The sequence below is a fragment of the Microtus ochrogaster genome, unplaced genomic scaffold (assembly GCF_000317375.1).
Source record: "Microtus ochrogaster isolate Prairie Vole_2 unplaced genomic scaffold, MicOch1.0 UNK39, whole genome shotgun sequence".
NCBI classification, from domain to species: Eukaryota; Metazoa; Chordata; class Mammalia; order Rodentia; family Cricetidae; genus Microtus; species Microtus ochrogaster.
This window is the reverse complement of record NW_004949137.1, coordinates 520887-542575: the sequence shown is the minus strand read 5'-3', so window position 1 is coordinate 542575 and position 21689 is coordinate 520887. Positions and strand designations below refer to the sequence as shown.

The window sequence follows — 21689 nt, the reverse complement described above, 5'->3', positions numbered from 1 at the left end:
TGCTTCCACAGTGGACTGTCAAATTTGGAGTGTCCTAAATCTGTGTTCTCTGAACACAGTCTCTTAAAACAGCTCCAGAATAAACTGCCTGTTATTCCCTTTAAGGTGAGGGCTATGGTTGTTGCATTGTCAATTATGTGAGAAACTCACAGTGAATCACTAGATGAGGCATTCTGACCATATCAGACTTCATATTTTTCAAAATACATAAAGATGTGTGTGTGTGTGTGTGTGTGTGTGTTTAAACCTGTAGAGATAAAAACCTCAGGAAAGAAAGAAATTGAATCAAAATTATTCATATTAAACATATTTTGAAAATAACCTCTAAAGAATCTGGTGATAATGTGGAAAAATTGTTCTATGCAACAAAAAGAAACAGAACATATTATTTATGAAATGTTAGGTAACCCAGACCTAGAAAGACAAATATGGTATGTATTCCCTTAAAAGTTAATCTCAGCACTAGGGAGGCAGAGGCAGGCAGATCTCTGTGAGTTCAAGGCCAGCCTGGTCTACAAGAGCTAGTTCCGGGACAGGCACCAAAGCTACAGAGAAACCCTGTCTTGAAAAACCAAAAAAAAAGTTAATATTGGTTATTATGTAAATGAAAGTGAAGCTAAAATCTGCAGGCTCAGAGAAGTTACACATAGAGAAAGGGACTAAAGGTGACACATGGATCTCCCTGGGAGGGAGAAAGAGAACACATTTTATAGGTGGGTCTGGGGGAGGGAAGACAATGGGAGGACCAGGTGAGAAGTGGGAGGGGAGAAGGAATTGAGGGAGGGAATGAAGGACAGAGAGTTAAAATTGAAGGGCATTTGAGGGGCAATATGGAAACCTAGTGTGGCAGAAACTTCATGTAATACATAAAAGCTATCCTAATGAAATTTCCAAAGAATGAGGGAGACAGAATGCCAACTGCCCAACTCTAGTCACTAAACAAAATGTCTATTACTGGAACTGGGTTTTATTCAATTGAGTTGCTGGCCAAAAGGGTCACATGGAAAATCCCAAATAACCCAGGATGTTTGCAAGACCAAAGATTGCTCTCCACAATCTGACAGCAAGGCCCCATTGCTAAAGACAACACTCACACACGTTATTGGACATAGAGAGGTAGAGAAGGTGCCTACATAGAGCTTACTATGAAAACCAGACTGGCCTCTGTCTCATAGAGATCCTCCTTCCTTTGCCTTCACTAGTGAGTGCTAGAATTAAATATATATGCTACCATAAGAAGCTTGGCTGTTTCTTAAATGTTATACCTGCACCTCCTAATTAGTCAAAAAAAGAGAAAGCATTAGGAAACAAATATGTGAACATGAGTGTTCTTAAAAACTTTTATTTACAGTAACCAAACCTTGACAACATTGCAAATATCTATTAGATTATGAATTGATAAACAAATTATGTCTATATAATGACATATTAAGTAGAAACAAAAGAAACTATTGATATATAGTATAATGCAATATATAATATAATGTAATACGTAAAGTATAATGCAATGAAGGAGACTCTAAAAATGTTTTCAGTGACTGACAGTAATAATACAAAAGATACATTATTCCATAAAGAATTGCCTGAGAGTGGGTGTAAGTGGCTGAAATGGAACATGGAGCAGATGGATTGCACAGTGACAAAAGTACATCACAGAAATGGGGGCAGAAAGGGAGCCAGAGGACCAGGAGGTCTGCTGTGCGATTGCGTCTTCTAGCTATGCCAGGCAAGCTAAGCAATGAAATCCCAACAATATGGCTACCTAAAGAAGACCTGAAAGTTGTAACAAGAATTGACATCTCAATGTAGATAGAGAAAATATCATGGGGCCATACCCTAGATTAAGAGTTACAAACAACAGCTTCTGAGAAAGAGAGAATGAGTCATCCAAGTGGTGGGAATTGGTTAGATTGGTTCTCTTACATTCCTAGAAACACAAATGCAAGGGACACTGAATGGACTCAGCACATTGCATTTGTATGTTGACTGATAAATATGCATATTTAACTATGGATAGAGACAAGGGAAGAGGGCTCTAAAGTTGGACGGCAGAGATGGCTCAAAAGCTAAGAGCACTGGCTCTTCTTCTGAAGGTCATCCCAAGTTTAATTCCCAGCAACGACATGGGGGCTCACAGTCATCTGTAATGAGATCTGGTGCCCTTTTGAGGAAGAGACCTGGTCAGTTGTCATCACCAATCTAGACTATGAAACCCAATACAGACAAGTTCAACAGAACTGTCATATATGGGCTGCCCACACATGCTTCAGCATTGCCAGGGCATAAATTTCATTTCAATTTTTTTTCACATAGGAGCAGTATTAGGGAGGAGAAGGGCGAGGAAAATGATGAAATTATATTTTAATTTAAAAAATTTAAATGAAAAAGAGATATTACAAAGTTTACAGAAAAAAAAATTGCAGGTGTGACGGTCCTGTTCTGTGTCTTAACTATGCAGATGCCATCATGGGTACATGCATGTTTCAGAACTTACTGGATGCTACTTTCAGTTATTCCTGTTCTGTTCAATTATTTAGCATTCTGCTCAGATTCCCCTAAACCTCACCCGACTCCTCTTGGGCCCTCCTCACTCACTCTTAGATACAGGACTTCTTTAATTGTTACACACATACATGTATAAATACAACATGCTGGATTCATTTAGTGGTGTTTGAATGTATGTGCACTTAGGGCATCAGGAGTGCATTTGATTCACATCTGAGCAGATGGTTAATTAGATATCTGGTTTGTAAGAACTGTTCAGAGTGAAGCTTCCTTTGGGGTTGCGTGCATTAGAAAGTACTAGGGAGGGAGAAGGACCACACTGTGGAGCATTAGGAAGAGGTAGGGGGGAAAAGGGTCACACTTTAGAAAGAACTAGGGGAGATGACCACCACACTTTAGAACTTTGTCTCTTAACTACTTCCTGTAACTTACTTATGGAACTTATTTCTTCTTTTCTTTAATTTATTTTCTTTAAATTTATTTCATTTTATAAATTTATTTTCTTTAAATTTATTTCATTTTATGTGCATTGTTGTGAGGGTGTCAGATCCCCTGGAACTAGAGTTACAAACAGCTGTGAGAGCTGCCATGTGGGTGGTGGGAATTGAACCTGGGTCCTCTGTAAGAGCAGTCAGTGCTCTGAACCACTGAGCCATCTCTCCAGGCTGAAGCCTTGAACTTGTACTTGAAACTTGTGGGAAGAGTTGTCTAAATGGTGGACATGCAGGACTGTTAAGTAACACTGATGGAATGAGAGATTGTCTCAGCTTCTTGTGAGACAGGGGACAGTTCCAGTTATTCTATAGATGTAATAGGGATCTTCAACTGGCATTGCCTGATAAGACTGGCAGTGGTGGAGATGTTAACAGTGTGGGATAGCACTTTGGGAGCAGGGTTGTGAATAAGGCTGGAGACAATCAGAAGCTACTTAGACACTACAAATCAAGTATGGCCTTCTCGGCTCCAAACTCCCCACACATGGCATTGGAGCTGTCAGCAAAGATATTCACCAACTAGTAAGTATACTCTTTATTTGTGCAGTGAAACCACCTTGCCAATCTGGAAACATGGGATTTTAATTCTGGCATGTGGCAAAAAAAAAAATATGTGTAAAGCAATCACACGTTACACTTTATTGTCTTTTTGAAACAGGTATCAAAAGGCTAGCCTCAAGTTTTCTATGTAGCTGAGGATGACTCTTGAACTGAACCTCCTGCCCTGTACCTCCCAAATGCTAGAACAGCAGGAAGGCACCATCATGCCTGTTTTTATAGGGTACTTAGGGTTGAACCCAGGGCGTGGTGCTTGCGATGCAAGTGCTTTACCAACTGAGATACATCCTCAGCCCACGATAATGCCTTTATGGAGAAGAGAACCTGCCACAGAACAGGATGCTGCTGGTTTTGTGGTGCCAGATGAAGAAAAGGAACGGGTGGTCAGCACAAAATCTTGGTTCTACTCTACAGCTCCGGGCATTCCTGATCACGGCGGTGGTCGCCGCCGCTTCTGTGCCTTCCTCATTGACCTCAACAAAGCACTTGTGGGCAACCTTGGACACGGGCACATTCTTCTGAGTTGCCATTCCAGAAAAGTCAGCCTTTGTTTCCTCAAAGGCGTCTGTCATTCCCAAACTCTGAAGAAAAGATTCCAGGTCATAACTCTCCTCCAGCTTTAATCTGGGGAAATAAACTTGGACTTTACTTTCTGTCATGTTTTCTGGGTTTGTCCAAGCTCTGAACTTCTCATAGGTAAGTGCTTTTTCTACCTGAAATGACAAAGGGTCAGTTTTTAAAATTAGGAGGACAGTAGGCTACTGTCACTTGCATTTCTTCATCCCTTTACTTAGTGAGGAGGGACAGCCGTTTGACTTTGTTTCTATTCCTAGAATTTTCTCAATTTCTTCTCACAGGGCCATGGTAGTTCTCATTCTAGACATATGTCAATAGCTTTCTGATTACATAGAAAAAAAAGGAAATCAAGTGCCCTTACCATCTATCCTGTGCCCTCCCATGGTGGGCAGGAGCTTTGCCAGCAGACAGCTGACTTACCAGAACACTCCTGGTCATACACCTTCTACTTTGAAAGTCTCTACTTCATGGATTTTGTTCCTTTGCTGTCATGAAGAAGATTAAATGAAACTGCAGATCCATACTTTAGGTCTTTGTGTTCAAGGTGTGTTCCATGAGTCAACTGCACTTGCCTCATCTGAAAACTTGTTAGAAATGCAAAATCTCAAGCTGAATTACAACCTGCATTTCTGAAACTATTACCCATGGAGTTCCTAAGCATGTTAATATGCGGGAAACTCTGCCACCATCCAATGCTATCCTTCTTCCAGGATCTTTGCTGAAGAATAATTGGGATATCAACTAGCCTCATCCTCCTAAATTTAAAAAAAAAAATGCTGTTATATTTTTGGAACGTTCTCATCCTAACATCATCAAAACTTGTCTACTTCTGGACAAACATGAAAAGAAGTGCATTCACATGTTCACTGACGGGAACACCTGCATGCTCATCCAGCACGACCTAGAATAACTCTTAGCTGGAAACTCTGCAAACGCAGCTGAGAGACGGACTTGGAAAATGAGCTCAACTGGCAATGCACAGACACTCGGCACCCAGGACTCACCACAGCCAGATCAGTGTTCTCATCAGGAAGCAGAACAACCATGCACAGCTCCTCCTCTGCGTAGGGCAAAACCAGGACCTGCATGTTCACCTCATCCACATGCCCCATCATAAACTTAGCATGCTTGAACATCATCTGCACTGTTTTTTTCTCCTGATGAAAATGAAATTGAAGTTAAATTTCTAAAATGATAAATATAATTTACTAAAAACAACTTATATCCAACTCTTGGGACTCAGAAGAGTATAAGATGATCATTATTTCTGTGCACTTAGTCTGTTAAATGTAAAATCTTCCTTAGCCCATTGCAGTGTTGAATGGGCTTATGTTCATTGGATGAGGTATCACTAGGTAAAATCACACATTTGTGTAGCCTGCTATTGTTAAACTGACAGAAGTCACATTCCATTCCATATTTAAGGTAAGAAGAAATTGACCAAGGATGAGTAAAGAAAAAAGATAACTACCAGTGTACACATTATTCTAGTTTCTCTTCCTACCTATAATTAAAGATATAGAAGAGGTATTAGTTTAATTCAGAAATAGAATAAGAATCAAGTGTAAAACAAACTGTTCCTTTTCTCATCCACCACCTTTCCAGCTTACTACTTATAAAAAATAACAATACATTGGAAAATACTACCCTACCTGGTTAGTTTTAAATGGCATGCCCCTTGTGTACTTTCTGTCAAATTGAGCCTTCCACTTTCCTTTGAAATACATGGCATTCACGAGAACGAGCTTAGTCAGTGAGGAGACTGTTCCAGGACTTAGAACTTCTGAAATTTTACCTGTAGAGAATGTAAAAAATGTTTAAAAGAAGAAGAAGACTGTACGAAAAGTCTATTGTGAGTTGGAGATAAGGGTAGTGATAAGCACTCTCCTATAATCAATTATCCTGACATAAAATTTAAAGGCCAGATTAGGTAGAGAACTAGGCTTCAGTCCTGTCTAATGCATCATTTGTCCTTAAACAATAACCATGTTTTCTGCTCCTCATAAGTCTTTTGCATCACTAGCCTGGCCTCAACCTTGCTACACAGCAGAAGCTACCCGCAAACATGCAGCCTTCCTTCTTCAGCCTCAGTAGTGCTGATGTATCACGTATGTGTGAACATGCCCTGTGTAGAGAGAAGTTTGAAAGCAGGTGTGGCTGCTATGGCTTAGCCTTGAGTTTGTGTGTTTATCAGTTCAGGATGAGAGCATTTCCCTGAACTTCTGCTCAATTCACAGAGGTAGCAGTTGGCTACACTAAGAAAATAAGCCAATATCTTTGATTCTAACAATGCCCTCTTGGTCTTAGCACTACAAGATCACAGTTACATTACTATGGACATTTTACTTGGATCACTTCTTGGTTGGGTACAAGGTAAAGGATTTAGTTAGTCATACCTGATTCAATTTTAATCGCCACAAATACCCTCAGTTACTGTCAAGTGACAATTGGAAGGTAAATCCAGTCCTGGTTAAGAATCACTACTTAGTACTAATTTCCAAATCACATTTATATAATCAGTGGTTTCCAAAATATCAGAAATATATACTTGTAATATATACAGGTATATATTCATACACATCTATGTATATAGATGTGTGGGTATATATGTGCATGTGTGTGTGTGTGTGTGTGTGTGTGTGTGTGTGTGTGTGTGTGTGTGTATATAGGTATATGTAGGTATATATAAAGGAAGGAAGGCTATCCAAAAAGTAAGCCAGAGAAAGAAATTATGGAAACAGTATAAAAGGCTCAAGTTCCATGGCCAATGACAAGATGATCTTAAAGACAGCCTTCAGCTCTACTATTCTGGAAAAGCATACAAGGGGTGCCTACATGGAGGATGTGAAGAGATAAAGAGAAGTGATGGTACACAAAAGGCAAACTTCTGAGACTGCGTCTGCTGACGTACTGTTATCTCATCCACGGGCATGCCAGAGCCCACTAGGTGATGATGCATGAACTACGTGGGGGGGGGGGGGAGGCTCTTCCTTCCTGGGCTCATGGTCTGACCAGTGTTTGTTAGTATGATCAGGGAACCACTGCTAATTCAAATATGGTAAGAGTATCATATCAATTAAATGTATTAGATGCTAGGTTCCAGATTGTCACTTGAACAAGTAAATGACTTTTAATTCCTACACATCTTAGAAGTCTCTAGGTTTCTTTCTTGTTATTTAGGGCACCCTCTTTTACTCAACATTCAAGTCAAGAGCAGGCCAGAATATTTCATGAGGAAAGGAAGAAATCAGGTTTGTGAATGTTGTAACCCCGATAGTAACAAGACTACAAGATTCTAGAGCAAATTTGAAGAAGAGTCATGTTCTGAAACAACTGTGGTCCCCCTGGTTATGTTAGGAGGAGGAGGAGGTCACCACGGTCACATTAAGAGAAGGATGAAGGCTGAAAGTGAACTGATGAACTGCTCAGATTCCAACAGGTAGGGAACGGGCCAACTCTAACTGATACACCATCTAAACTTCATCCCAAGAGAAGATACTTCTGTTTCAGAGAACAGCAGAACATTACCAGGGACCCCAAAGGAAGCATTTATCAGGGACTTCTCGGCACAGTTTTAAGGGAAGCAGTCTGAGACTCAACATTGGGTTACTTTTTCAATGTTACAATCTGATAGTCCCAAGGAAAGTTCAGCATACACATCATTATAGCTCTGAGAACCAGGCCACAGGAGCAACACCATGGAGGGCCCAGCCCCATCTTCCACAGAGCTCACTGTCCCTCCTAACTCCAAAGTCCACCTAAATCAAAGCCTCCTACCTTCAGTCTTTTCCATCACCCAATTGTTGATGTGTTTCCTGCACTCTTCAGTGTTCTCAGCAAAGGACAGCTCTTCCAGCTCTGCCTGATAGAACTTCTGGCAGGAATCCTTGAAGGTCTATGGGCACAAACAGGGGTTGGAGCCTATTCAGCTAAGTTTCTCAAAATTGGGGGAACAAATGTTTTGTCTTAACATTTTTCTAGCATAAGGGTCTGTGGAGGTGATGCTGTATTTCAAGATGTATTCATGCAATTCTCAAAAAGATGTGGGTCTCCTACATTGCCCAATGTTGAGAGAAATACTGGATGCCAGGAGAAAAGATGCACCTGGATGGGTGGCATGTCGCCTGTTAAGAGGACACGCTGTACACAATGGGTGGCCCATGTCCTGTTAGCAGAATACCCTGTACACAATGGGTGGCCCATGTCCTGTTAGCAGAATACCCTGTACACAATGGGTGGCCCATGGCCTGTTAACAGGATACCCTGTACAAAAAGACATTTAAGCCAAGTTAAGACTGTTGTTATCCATGCACAAAGCACAGATATTTCTCTTCCAGACATACCAAGATGACTGTTTTCCCACCTGGCAGGCACTCACACTTTTCTACTGATTACACTGTAAAGAACTACAATGTAAACTTAAAAGTAGACAAGGAAATAACCAGAATGTTTGATGGAGGAAGGTCATTGGTTAAGTAATAAAGAAACTGCTTGGCCTCAAAGGTTAAAACATAGGTGGGAGGAGTAAACAGAACAGAATGCTGGGAGGAAGAGGAAGTGAGGTAAGAGGCCTCAGACAGACGCCATAGCTCAGCACTCGGGGACACACGTGATGAAACTCTGACTCAGGATGGATGTAGGCTGAATATTTCCCGGTAAGACTGATGCTACATAGATTATTAGAAATGGGCTAGTCCAGGTGCGAGAGTTAGCCGAGAAGAGGCTAGATATAATGGGCCAAGCAGTGTTTAAAAGAATACAATTTGTGTGTTGTTATTTCGGGGCATAAGCTAGCCAGGCGGCAGGGTGCTGGGGACGCAGCCCCGCCGCTCCTATTACAACAAATGTTTATGTCTGGAACACAATGATTGGGCAGTTCTCAAACCCTTTAGCAAGCCTGTTTCCAAAATTATTTACATTATGATTCATAACAGTAGCAAATGAAAGTTATGAAGTAGCAATGAAAATACTTTCATAGTTGGGGGTCACCACAACATGAGGAACTGTTGGAAAGGGTCGCAGCATTAGGAAGGTTGAGAGCAACAGTTGGATTATAGGGAACAAGGAAAGGTCCTTGGAAGTAGCAAAAGATAATGGGGATTATGGATCCTCATTAAATATATGTATATGAATGAATGCATTTGTGTACGTGAGCCTCTATGTACATTCGCTTATATCAGCAAAGTCAAACATAAGTGGAAGTTAAATTAGGAGATTCCTTAACACAGTATAACTCAGATAACTTAAAAAACAAAAATGTGTTTTCAGATACATATGTAGCAATTAACTTCACTCTCTGTTCAATACCTAAAATGTTTTAGAGCCCATATATAGTAGAAATGTAGACTATGAGTTATTGTGCCACCAATATGTAAAGCTGATGTTCAAAGTGAACATGACTTCATTAGAAGAGCTGTGGGATCCAGAGTCATCTCCAGTGATAGATAAGACTAAAGCATCAAGACATTTTTATCTTAGACTATTTTTTTCCAGTGGTTGGGTTTGTGAGACTGTAAATAACCAATGCAGGCACAAAAAGACCCATTAAAAGCAATCTATAATAATGTGGAAGCCACAGCCTACAACCAACCCATCAGAATTCATTTAACAGTGGTGATTTAGAAGACAGAGTAGATCTTAGAAACCTTGAAAGTTTGTCTCAACAACACTCAGCCCCAAAAGCACAGGTAGGATGGGGAGGGGCTCTATATAACATGGTGGATGACATGGTCACTCAAGGGGAAGGGAGAAAGGGTGAAGATATCTATCTGGGTGCAGGAGGATAATATATTGACTTCGACATCACGGAGGGATTTGTCAGGAAAAGAACTTGAGAGGACATAATTCAAAAGCAGTCCTAAAACCCACGATTACAGTGCCACACGAGTAATTCTAAGCACATTTCTATGACGAGACCATTAAACTTTGCTGCCTGCTTTTCTTCAATTTTCATCTTTTTTATTGTTTTCAACTTCTTTTCCTCAATGTCTGAGTACAACATACCGAAAGGAAATCGAATGATTCTTCTCCAAAAAGTCGGCAGGCGCTTTTTAGCAAGTACTGGGTGCCAGTTTTGTTAACCTCTGAGAGGAGGGTCTGGAAACCTTTGTGAACATCTCTACCGTTGTTCAAACCAAGTACCTAGGAATAGAATAAATAGACTATTGAACACGGTCATTATCTCCCCTTCTGCACACAAACCCAGCTAAGGGATGACAATGTGACATGTTCCTATAGTACAAGGAGTCCAGGGTGATTGTCTCAGTAGGTTTACAAGCCAGCATGTTTGTCATCTGCAGCTGTGATGGGGCTGCCCAGTGCTTTGGAGGACATTGGCAGCGTTTGTGGCCTCTACCCACTAGATGTCAGTAGCACCTCTCTGCTCTGAGAACAAAAGCACTGAGCCCTTAGGATGTGTCTCTGGGGAAGCAAAAATGCCCTCTTTGGGTGAGGGTCCTTGGTCTGCAGGAATCATCCATCCTAGTAAGGCATCATGTGATAACCCAGGATCGATGCACAGCATAGAAATTAGACAACAGTAGAACAAGTCCCAGTGCCTTTATCAATGGCTTCTCAGTCAGCCCCTCTTGTCAGCCACATTCAGAGAGTCCGGTTTGATCGCATGCTCACTCAGCCCCTGTCCAGCTGGATTTGGTGAGCTCCCATTAGAAAACGCACACTGTCTCAGTGGGTGGACCAACCCCTCGCGGTCCTGACTTCCTTGCTCATCTTCTCCCTCCTTCTGCTCTTCAACTGGATCTTGGGAGCTCAGTCCATTGCTCTGATGAAGGTCTCTGTCTCTATCTCTATCTGTAGCCACTAGCTTTTGGGGACCCTAGTCTATTTGGATGCAAAGCTTCCTAGGTCTAGATGCTGTGGGGAGGGCCTCAAACTTCCCTCAGGGCAGAGTTCCCTGCCCTCTCTTAAGTAGGGAGGAGGGGGGGTTGGGGGAGTGGAGGGAAATTGGAGGAGGGGAAGAAATGTAAATTTTTGAATGGAAAAAAATAAATATTAAAAAAAAGAAATTAGACAACAGGAGTGAATCTAGTAACCAGGGAATACAAGAATAAAACAGCAGAAATAAAAAGGAAGAAGCTTTCAAAATTTCTTATTTTCCAAATCCAATTGTGATTTACATATCAAACCAAAGTGAGTGTATGACTCCGACCAAATCTCACTCTCAAGATTTCTTCCCCAGTGACTTCAGTACTGCAGAAGATCATCCACACACGATCATGCTAGTGGCCAAGTGATATCCACATGGTGACTTATGTGATGCTTTTCTACATGGTTGAAAGTACATCTCCAAACTATCAGGATTGTGTCATTTGTAGATAATGCGGATTGTGTGTTCCCTCTAAATGATTCCCAAAGAACTAATTCCATACTTATGTTCATTTTCCTCGACTTTTGTATAATCATACCTGCAAAGTCACCCATTCCACAAAAGCTTACTTACACGGCTGCATGACTCTTTAAAACAGAATGCTTCAAAAACTAGAACGATAACAAAGACAGGGTGCATCATGTTCCTTTGTGTGGGTCAGGACTTTAATTACCATTTTCTGCAAGATGTGAATTTACCAGAATGCTTGATCACTTTTATCCAGATAAAGGAATTTAACACTCAATGTCTCCTGTAAACTGTGGAGATGACTGGTTCCACATGACCACCTTGCTCCTGTGCTGGTCCATATATGAAACACTACAGAGTCTCCCCTCCACCATCAGCCACATGACCGCCTTGCTCCTGTGCTGGTCCATATATGAAACACTACAGAGTCTCCCCTCCACCATCAGCCACTGACTTCTACCAGCTGGCTGAGGATACAGAAAGAACCCCTGATGTAGGGAGCCAAAACCAACCTGCTGTTTGTCTCCCATGCACCCCTTCCTGCAACTTCCAGTAAGCATACCTGGGACATTTGGGCTGCAGTGTTTCCTTTGGCTCCCAAGTAGACCATGGCCAGGGCAGAGGAGACACTCAGGGGACAGAAAAACAGGTTTCGTGACTTGTCTTCTTCACCCAATACTTTCAAGAGGCTGATGGCAAAAGAGCCATTGGCTTCACAGAGGTCACCCATTTGAGAGGTCTAGACTGAAAACACAGAACAGAGGTACATCAACAGAGGATTTCTGTAGTCACATGGACACCAGGGCCTCCTGCAGGGGACACTAGGCATATCAGATAAAATATCAGTCTGTACCTCAAAGATACCCAGTCCTACCCCTAAACCCTGTAAATGTTATTTTATTATATTACTTAGCAGTAAGTACATTACTGTGGTATTTAATTAAGGATTTTAGACATATACACTAACCTACAGTATTAAGGAAAGTGTAATAAACTTGCAAGTGCTCTTAAAACAGAAAGAAGTAGGAAGGTCAGGGTAAGAAACAGAGATGCAGGCAGAGGTCCCTGTGATGGCAGGCCACCAATGTGGCCACCTCAAGAAGTTGGTAAAAGAAAACAAATCCAAAATTCCCCCTGGGGGCCTTGGTGAGAGCAGGGTACCAGGCTCTTCTGTACAACTGCTGAATTTGGGCCTCTAGGACTGGGAGATGATGAATATGTGTCCTATGCAGTCATAAGCCTGTAAGAAAATTGAAGGGTTAGTGGCCTAAGAGCCTCAGGTGGACAGGGAAGCTGACTTGACTGACCACACCTGTGGAAGCCTTTGTTGAGGAGATCCACACACCAAACCTGGTGGCATCACCACTTCCAGACATGCAGACAGAATCTTCTATCACCAAAGTTTCTGCTTTCCATCTGATAAAACCCTAACCTCCGCTGCTACATTCACACACACAGTTTCATTTCCGCAGAAAGATAGCAGCACTTCAGCTGTTCTAATTAAAGAACTTCTGGTCCTGAAGATGTCCATCTTCTTCCATTCATTTCCACACTGCCTCCATCAATGCTTGTCTAACAAAAATAGTATACAACCAATATGAAATCAAAATCAAATATCCCCCCCTGCATATATACAAATGTCACCAATGTTCATGTGGCTCATGAACATAGGACTCTCCGAAAAAGGGGCTCAGACAACCTCCAAAATTGTTTAATCCCTCCCTCTAACAGTAAGTCCCTCGTTAAGTAGCCTTTGGGGTACACTTCCAGCCACTGTTCTCAGCATTGCCCCTTTAACCCCAATAAAATGAGGTTAATACAGGAATTGCCTCAAGGAGGGAGGGACTGGAAGGCTGAGCAGGATGTGAATGACCCTTCGGAAATCCACTGAGTCATTAGAGACTGGAACTCCTGGATTCCAGAGCCTGTCATTCCTAGTCATCACACACAAACAAAACAAGAGAATACTGCTATTTCCTCTTTCAGTTTGATGTCTTTAATATAATTATTTTAAAAATTTCTAAGAATAATAACTAATTTTCTGCAGATGCACAGTGTACTTCTGTTACTATGAAAAGTAAAAACTGGAAGGATAAAAATTTACCAGTTTTGGAGGCTCTGTTTAGGATAGTATACCCTGAAATGTGGACTGTTGAAGATGAAAAATTTATGCGAATCAGTGTGACTCCAAAAAGATACAATATTTCCCACAAGATCTATTGAGACTAGTGTGGCAACCTGCAAAGAGGGTGTGTGGGGAGAGGGTTTATTTCACATGAAATCCAAACCTAGGAGCAATGACTTTGGATCTGTCCTGGCCAGAATGCCTTTCCCTCAGCTTCACTAAAAAGAAATAAAGCTAAACTTGGCCAAATATGCAAAGATTTCATCCTGCTTAGAGCCCTGACTTCTTCCTCCCAAAGCTTTAACTTTAGAAACCTTGTATTTATTAAGATCTTCGCCCTTTGAAATGTAAATTAATTGCCTCCAACCAATTTTATACCCATGCATGCCCAAGAACCCCAAAGCCATCATTGAAATGTGGCTACCCAGTTGAGCCCTATTAACCTGGCTCTGGAAATAGTAACACCCCAATCTAGGTCTGGCCTAGCAGCACAGTTCTGTTGTCTCACTTACTCGGGAAACTGAGACAAACATAATTATCACAAGTTCAATGACAATCTTGGCTACAGATGAAGTTTAATACCAGCCAAGACTATTCAGAGATATGCTTTCTCAAATTGTAAGTAAAAAGAGGGTTTGACTTCAAAACCCTTCCCCCAAAGCACATCCAGCACCACAAATAAACAAACAGCAAGAAAATAAGAGTCCAACTTAAGCATGACTCTTGTTTCAAGTGATAAAAGTAATATTACTTATATCATTATTATCATTGTGATTAATCCTTCATTATTAATCATTGTGATTGTACCAAAATGTCACATGATCATTATTAGTAGTTGCTTTTATTAGTTATTATAATCTTAAATTATTGTCTTTCACAATAATTTTATATTTATTGTGTGTATTTCTATTAAACTTTATGATAGCCCTGGCTAGTAAGTTTTAGAAGATTTAAATCTCACCAAGTTAGTCACTATGGCCCTACATGCTGTGGGATAATGCTCTTGTACATTCTAAAGATTTGTCACTCGTATTGGTTTAATAAAATGCTGATTGGCACGTAGCCAGGCAGGAAGTATAGGCAGAGCAACCAAGCTAGGAGAATTTTGGGAAAAGGAAAGGCAGAGACACAGTCACCAGTCAGATGTGAGGAAGCAAGATGAAAATGCCTTACTGGGAAAAAGTACCAAGCCACATAGGTAAAAACTGTGGATTAATTTAAGTTGTAAGAGCTAGTTAATAATAAGTCTGAGCTAAGAGGCCAAACAGTTAGTACTTAATATAAGCCTTTGTGTATTTATTTGGGACTTAATGACTATAGGATTGGGTGGGACAGAAACTTCTCTCTACACCTACAAACTGTTTGTTTGTTTTTTTTAATATGCTATCTTTTCTCCCATATGCACATATAATTCTAACTGGAACTTTTAAACCCCACAAGAAGATTATGTTCTAATTTGGAAAATTAACAACAACAACAGCAACAAAAACAATATGGAAAACACTAGAAACTTTACCTAGAGCTTATGGCCATGCACATGTTCATTTCCCTGTATAGACAGATCATGAACTCAGAACGTCACATACAGTAGCTTTGCACTCATACTTTATTGAGGTCCAAGGACTTGATGGTCACTTGTATCTCTCAGACACAATAAAAAGTGGGGAACTTATGGCTCAGACAGGGGAATTTTGCTCAAGTTTTTGTATAAACTCCCCCCATCCAGGCAGGTTTTAAGAGAAGGCATCTATTATAGAGCAAAATTTGAAGTTCTTCTGGGTCACCATATTATAAAACCTCTCCAGGACATCAAAGAGTACAGGCATCAGGTAACATGGCATGCCTTGGGCAAGCCCCAGTAGAGCAGGATCCACCTCGTCTCCAGGCAACATTTGCCCTCACAGCCTCACCTTGCACTTGACATTTCAGAAGATAGAGGCCTAAACAAATTGCACAAATTTCATCAACCAGAAGGTGGCACCAAAGAAACTCTAAGAAAAGGAAAATAGAGTCTGATAAATCATGACCAAATTCTGATTTGATCCTACCTTAGGATAAAACCTTGGGGTGTGTGCATATGTGTGTGTGTGTGTGAGTGTGAGGTGCATGTTTCACCTTGTCTGAACAGGCCAACAGAATAAACTAAACTACTGCATGAAACACAGCTACTTTACATGTAATTGCTCCTAATTGCAAACTCCTAATTCTGGTTCCTTTCACGCCTCCTTCCTTCATCTCACTTCCTTGACCCCATTCCTTTTTAGCACCTAGGTAGTAGGCAACAGCATACCACAGTTTGGTGAGCACATGATCACACACACATGTAAATGCGCTCACATGCACACACCCACTGGCATGTGTAAACACACTTGCATGCACATGTGTGCACACGCGCACACACACACATACACACGTAAAGCATGGTCCTACTTACTACAAAAGTTAATCCAGAACAGGAGCTACTTGAAAATATGACTCTGTCCTTGTTTTCTTGTCTCAATCTTAGTTACACAAGAAGCTTTTGAGAAAGTTGGAAGGTCAAGCAAAATGGACTTTGCCTAGTAAATCTAAAGTGAAATTATTTTTAGTAAAATACTAAATAATACCTTTAGGGTTCATTCTGCAACTAGATTGGCACATAAATGAATTAGTATTCAGTTAATTTTCATTTTTACAAGTGAAGAAATAAGAACAAGGACAATTAAGCACTGTCCAGAGGATTCACAGGAGAAGTGACACCCTGGAAACCAAGTCCCCTGCTTCTGAGTGTGTGACACCATTCTTTTGCTGGGAGTATGAAACACTTCATTTCTCCACAATCTCCCAAATGCAAACATTCAGAGAGCATTTGTGCTGTCATCTCCTTTCATGTTTGTCAGAACACAACAAAAGAACGACCCATGGGGAACAATGCCCCAGGAACTGTAAGAGAGGCTCCAGAAGAAAATGAAGAGGGCCTTTTTACCTCAAGAGCAGTTTTCCCCTGGATTGTTCTTGGATGTGATTTCTTGGCTCCTCAGTTAAATATTTACATTTCATTTATAGGGCATGTTAATTCTTGGTGGATGTCTGAACGTAGCTATACGACCCAATCTGATGGTAGGACACGCTGACTGCCGTCTTCAGTGTACTCTGAATCTAGATACAGCCTCTGCCTTGCTTTCCTGGTTTCCCAGATATAATCTATAGTGCATGACAGGTAACTGTGTTTCAATTGGTCTGTCTTGAGAAAGTTCTGTTAATATTTAGTGTGTGCTTGCTGGCATTTATTTACATTTTTTCTGATCATGCTTACTGAACAACCTCCCTCGAATCGTTGCTTTCTTTGTTGCATTCATGTATAAAAGTATACTCTTATACATGATATGCACATAATTAAACTTGTCTCTATTAGACTATAGTCTGCCCGATTATTTCCAATCCTCAGATCCCATGTCTCAGACACAGATCTGCAAGGGTCAACAAAAATCTACAAATGTCAGGAGAGGAGAAGAGAAAAAAATATTTGTCAAATCCCTGACCACAGAAACACTGAAATGCCTGGTCTCTGAAGCAGATAATTTGTCAAGGTTTCTGTGCCAAGGAATCCCACCAGTAGTGGAGCTGATTTCTAATAGAATCCCATGTAGTCATCTCAAAGAAGCTGCCTCTGAAAACGTGAGCAGGAATTCTGGAGGGGATACTAAGGGGGAATTCCAGTCTGAGAAACTGGCAGGCACAAAAAAAAAAAAAAAAAAAAAAAAAAAAAAAAAAAAAAAAAAGTAGGCAGATCATGTTTGTGTGGCGTTCTGGGGACTGGTCTGTTTGGAATCCTGTGAGACACCAGGGGGAGATAGGATGGGTCTCTTTTGCTGAATTGATGAGTCTAAACATCAGCTAGGGGCTAGAAGCCAAACACTTCTAACAAAGTGTTATATGTAGATATCAGGCCTTAGGAAAATGACACAGCTCACTATTTGGTATATAAAGAGGCTAGGGAGTCTGTGATTAGGCCACTATCGTGGACCATTGACTGTTGATATAGATGAGACCCTGACTGGAGAAGTAGGTATTTTCAGGTAGAGTGGTTGTTGCAAATTAGGAAAGAGGGAGGAAGCAAGAATCAGTGTAAAGCTCCCTGCAAAATGCATATTTAGGTCAAGAGGCATAGGACGTGCCTATGAAGAACTAGCTTGGAATGGGGAAGGTGTTCCATTTGAGAAGTGTGGGAGCTATCAAGTCATCCGAAGCTGTAAGGTGGCAGCCACTGCAGTTTGGAAATGTAGTAGGGCAAAAAACAGAAAACATTCCAGAGCAAGCATTAGAGGCTTTGGACGTCCTGACTCCAGCCTTTGTTAACAGGTGAAATTTTCAAAGAGAAATCCACCTTATTCTAGGGGATGTCCAATATTTGAAGGTTGTGTATAAAAGGGAGGGAGGGAAAGAGGGAGGGAGGGAGGGAGAGAGAAAGGGAGAAAATAAAATGAAATCGTGACCTCAGAAATTTGCTGATTAAGAGAACCTGGAGGATATGTCTGCGTGGTCCACCATCCCAGCATAGGTGGACACACAGTCTTGACATGGGACAAAAAGCTCTCCGAGGCAGTCTGGGCCTGCAATGCACAGCTGTAGGGCAGGTGCCTGAGAGCTGAAGAGAATCTAGAAAGTGGGGAGCTCAGCTGAAGAACATTACACAGGCAGGGGTAATGCGGCGGCGGGGGGAGGGGGGATGAAGCAGCTTTGTTTTATGTTGACAAGAAGCAGTCAATGAAAGAAAGATAAAGGGAAGGTAAGAAAATATTGGTGGAGAGGACAGTCCAGTGGAAACCTGTGTGAGGTGAGAGAGAGGAAGGAGAAGGGTATTGGCAGTAAATGAGGAACAGAGGGGACTTTTCTTTTCCACCCAGCGTGGGATGAGCCCAACACCCCAAACTAGCTCGAGGCTCCACGAAAATTCCTGGCTCCTAGCAGGTCACTCCCTAGCATTTTTTTTTTTTCTGCACCCGCAGCTTATTCTTTCGCGAATGTAAAAGCTCCAGCGCCCGCTGCCAGGCATCAAAGCCCAAGATTTGGGGTCGCAGCAGTGTCAGAAGCCTCTGCGTGCCCGGGAAACACGTCCATCCGGAAGCAGGCGCGGGACCCAGAATGCGCCTGCGCTCTGCTAGCCTCGCCGAAGCGGGCTGCCCAGGCTTAGACCCAGGTGACCCTGCAGCCCCTCTGGAGCCCCTACCTGCTGGTCGGCGTCCTCGCCAGCTCCCAGGCTCTTGCCTTTCCTTTGGCGGGATCTGCCTTCTCCCGCGGGGCCTCTCCCTCCCGGCTCCGCAGAGCAGTTGTCTGTTCTGGGAACCTGGGGGTGTGAGAGCCTCCCACAGCTCCTACCTTACTGATTAACTGCGGCTGCAGCTTCTTCTAGTCCTGCTTTGTGGACAATTAAAGTCCGCCTTGATCCGGGGCAAGTCTCCCTCGGGTGACTCAGAGCATAATGAACAGGCCCCAACAGTCTGACTCACGCTACCCAGAGTGGCACATGGGAGGGGACTGGCCAAGCAGCCTCTTCCAGGGCTGCAGGGCTGTCTACTGACACCAGTACCTGGATTTGAGGACAAAGCTAGGGTTTAGTAGCCCAGGACAGTGTGGATGACTTTGCCCCGTTTCAGGACTAGTTTGTTTTCCCAGGTCGCTATGTGTTACATTTGTTTTATGTGTATGAAAGAACAGCTTTGAAAGTTGAAATTTAACTTTGAAAATTAACCAGAGGCAAAGCCAGGGATGGCAGCTATTGCTGGGACATACTGGACTGTTTTGCTTAGCAACCTAGCTTTTGGCTTGCATCCTCAAAGCTGATCACATGATGATATGTTGACTGTTATACAAATATACACATGCTATACAAATGCCATAAAACACACAAACTCTTTAAAAAGCTTTACAACTAGGAATAAACATGTTTGTACTGCAAAAAAATTATGTACTTTGTTTTGTGTGTGTTTTTGTTTGATGTTTTGACAGGGATTTGAAGATTTGCTTTAATTTTGATTCATTACTAACTGGATTGTTGGCTGTCCTAAAGAAAACATATTTCAGGAAATGAGATGTTTAGAATGTAATGCAAGCTTTCTTTACCAAACCTTTACCCTTAATTTTTAGCTCATCTGTTTTGGTATGAAACACTGAAAATCTGAACACTTTGTACTGCATTGTGCTCCTATTTGGAAGACCATTATGAGCTTAGAAAGTCTCATTTCCAGGCCTCTGAGACTTGTCTTTTCCAGCCTTCAGAGCATGTGATGTCATGTTAGAGTCAGAGAATCTGGGAATAATCCACCACAGAAGACCTGGTTCAAGTAAGCCAAAAATGTATTTAGAAAAAATGGTATCAAGGAGGTGACAGGGTTCAAACTCCAGACTGGGTCCTGATGCAGGGGCAGCAGCCAGTTTTAAAGGGGAAAACCACAAAAAGACAGTTCCAGAGTCCCATTCAGTTATAATGTAATAGGAAAAGAAGAGTTTGGGAACTTTCCACGGTGACACTCTTTCAGCCTTTTAGGGAGTTCTGTAGTTAGGTGATTCAGATTGGCTCTGGAACTACCAATCAGAAGGGGGTGGAACGTTTGTGGCTTACACCTCTGTGAGGGTTTAGGGAGAGGGGCTGCTGCCCAGCCTCAGGAAATTGTGGGTAGCAGCTCAGGGAAGAATGGCAGACAGAGACAAAATGGAGTTCCTACTGCTTATAGGATCTAAAAATCAAAGTCTATTTTTACTTGGTCCAAGACTTGAGAGGGGCTCCAGCGTGTTATAAAGCTGCCTAGTGGCTTCTTAAGAGGTTAGGGTGTAGAGTGAAGGTCCTGAGGCGGGCTGGTGCAGAGCAGAGGTGGGAGCCCCTTGGAAGGAGAGGCCTCCTAGTCATGCTTGAGAGTGAGCCGCTTAAAGAGGTACTCGCCCAGAGATTCCTGGGGCCCAGTAGCCAACCTGTGGAGGTTGGTAAGGTGGTTGCCCATCTTCTTGATGACCTTCACCTCCTTATCCAGGAAGTGGTTTTCAAGGAAGTCACAGAGATGAGGATCTGTGCAGGCAGAGCCCAGGGAATGAAGATCCAAGAGGGCCTGGTTCAAGTTCTTCTCCAAGGCCAGGGCAGCTTCCATGGCCTCCTGGGTTTTAGCCCACTCATCTTGAGATGGCTTCTGCACATCCTGAAAGAGTGCACGGCCTCTCTGATCATTCTGCAACTTGAGGAGATGCTCGGCGCCCTCGCGCTTCTCCTCGGCCAATTCGCGGAAAAAGTGGCCTACACTCTCCAGAGCCATGTCATCCCGGTCGAGAGGTAGGTGTAGGAGGCCCGCAGGTGCAGGTTGACCAGGCCATTCATGGCAGCCTCCACTTCGGTGGGATAATTCTGACGAATCTGGGAGGTCATGGTTGAGATGCAGTCTGGAGCTACCCGCAAAGAGACGGTGCTGGCTGGTCCTGGGAGCTGAAGGTGGCGAGGTAATGGTCCTGGAGGCTGTGGCTGCAGATGAGGAGCGGTGGAAGCTAACAAAGGGAGGCCCCGGTCTGTTCCGTCCAAACACTGTTGAAGCAAGACACAGATCCACGGGATCTCTGAGGGCTGCTGCCTGAAGCAATGAGTTTTATTGGAGATACGTACAGAAATATTGGTTTTTTTTCGCTAGTTTTATGTCAACATGACACAGCTAGATTATTGGAGTGTGGGGAATGTTAGAAATATTTTTCTAACGAGAGCTCTCTGCTGATGCAAAATCCCAATCAAGCCAAATCAAAACAAGCCAAATTAAGAATTATCCAGGTTAAATGGGAGTTCTGTACTCTCTGGTAGCACCGAGTGGCCATGAATGCCACCACCAGGAGGAAGGAAAAGAGACCAAGTATTCTTCTTTGGGAGTCCATTTAAATACTGTGGGAGTGGTCCTGACCTCCCCACCAGGAAAAGGTCAGGACTTGGCCTGCTGGGATTTGGAGTCCAGACCAATATAACTCTCAGGCCTGGGGGCTGGGATTGCTCCGAGTGTCTGGGGCCTGCTCCCAACTTAATAGGGAACTTCAAGAAAATGCCTCCATAATATCAGGAAGGCAAGCCTGT

General features: G+C 42.4%; 1 protein-coding gene and 1 pseudogene across 1 annotated transcript; both read right to left on the bottom strand.

The window, feature by feature from the left end:
- Positions 1–1368: 1368 nt before the first annotated feature.
- On the bottom strand, positions 1369–19061 carry Serpinb8 (serpin family B member 8). The gene is made up of 7 exons (XM_005368738.3): positions 18822–19061; positions 12050–12231; positions 10137–10274; positions 7911–8028; positions 5786–5928; positions 5138–5290; positions 1369–4270 (listed from the first exon to the last, which is right to left on the bottom strand). Exons 2-7 carry the CDS (start codon positions 12215–12217, stop codon positions 3866–3868), a joined length of 1125 nt encoding a protein of 374 aa, XP_005368795.1. The 5' UTR covers positions 12218–12231; positions 18822–19061; the 3' UTR covers positions 1369–3865.
- A 1373-nt stretch (positions 19062–20434) lies between these two features.
- Positions 20435–21060, bottom strand: LOC101996664 (annotated as a pseudogene).
- Positions 21061–21689: the final 629 nt, after the last annotated feature.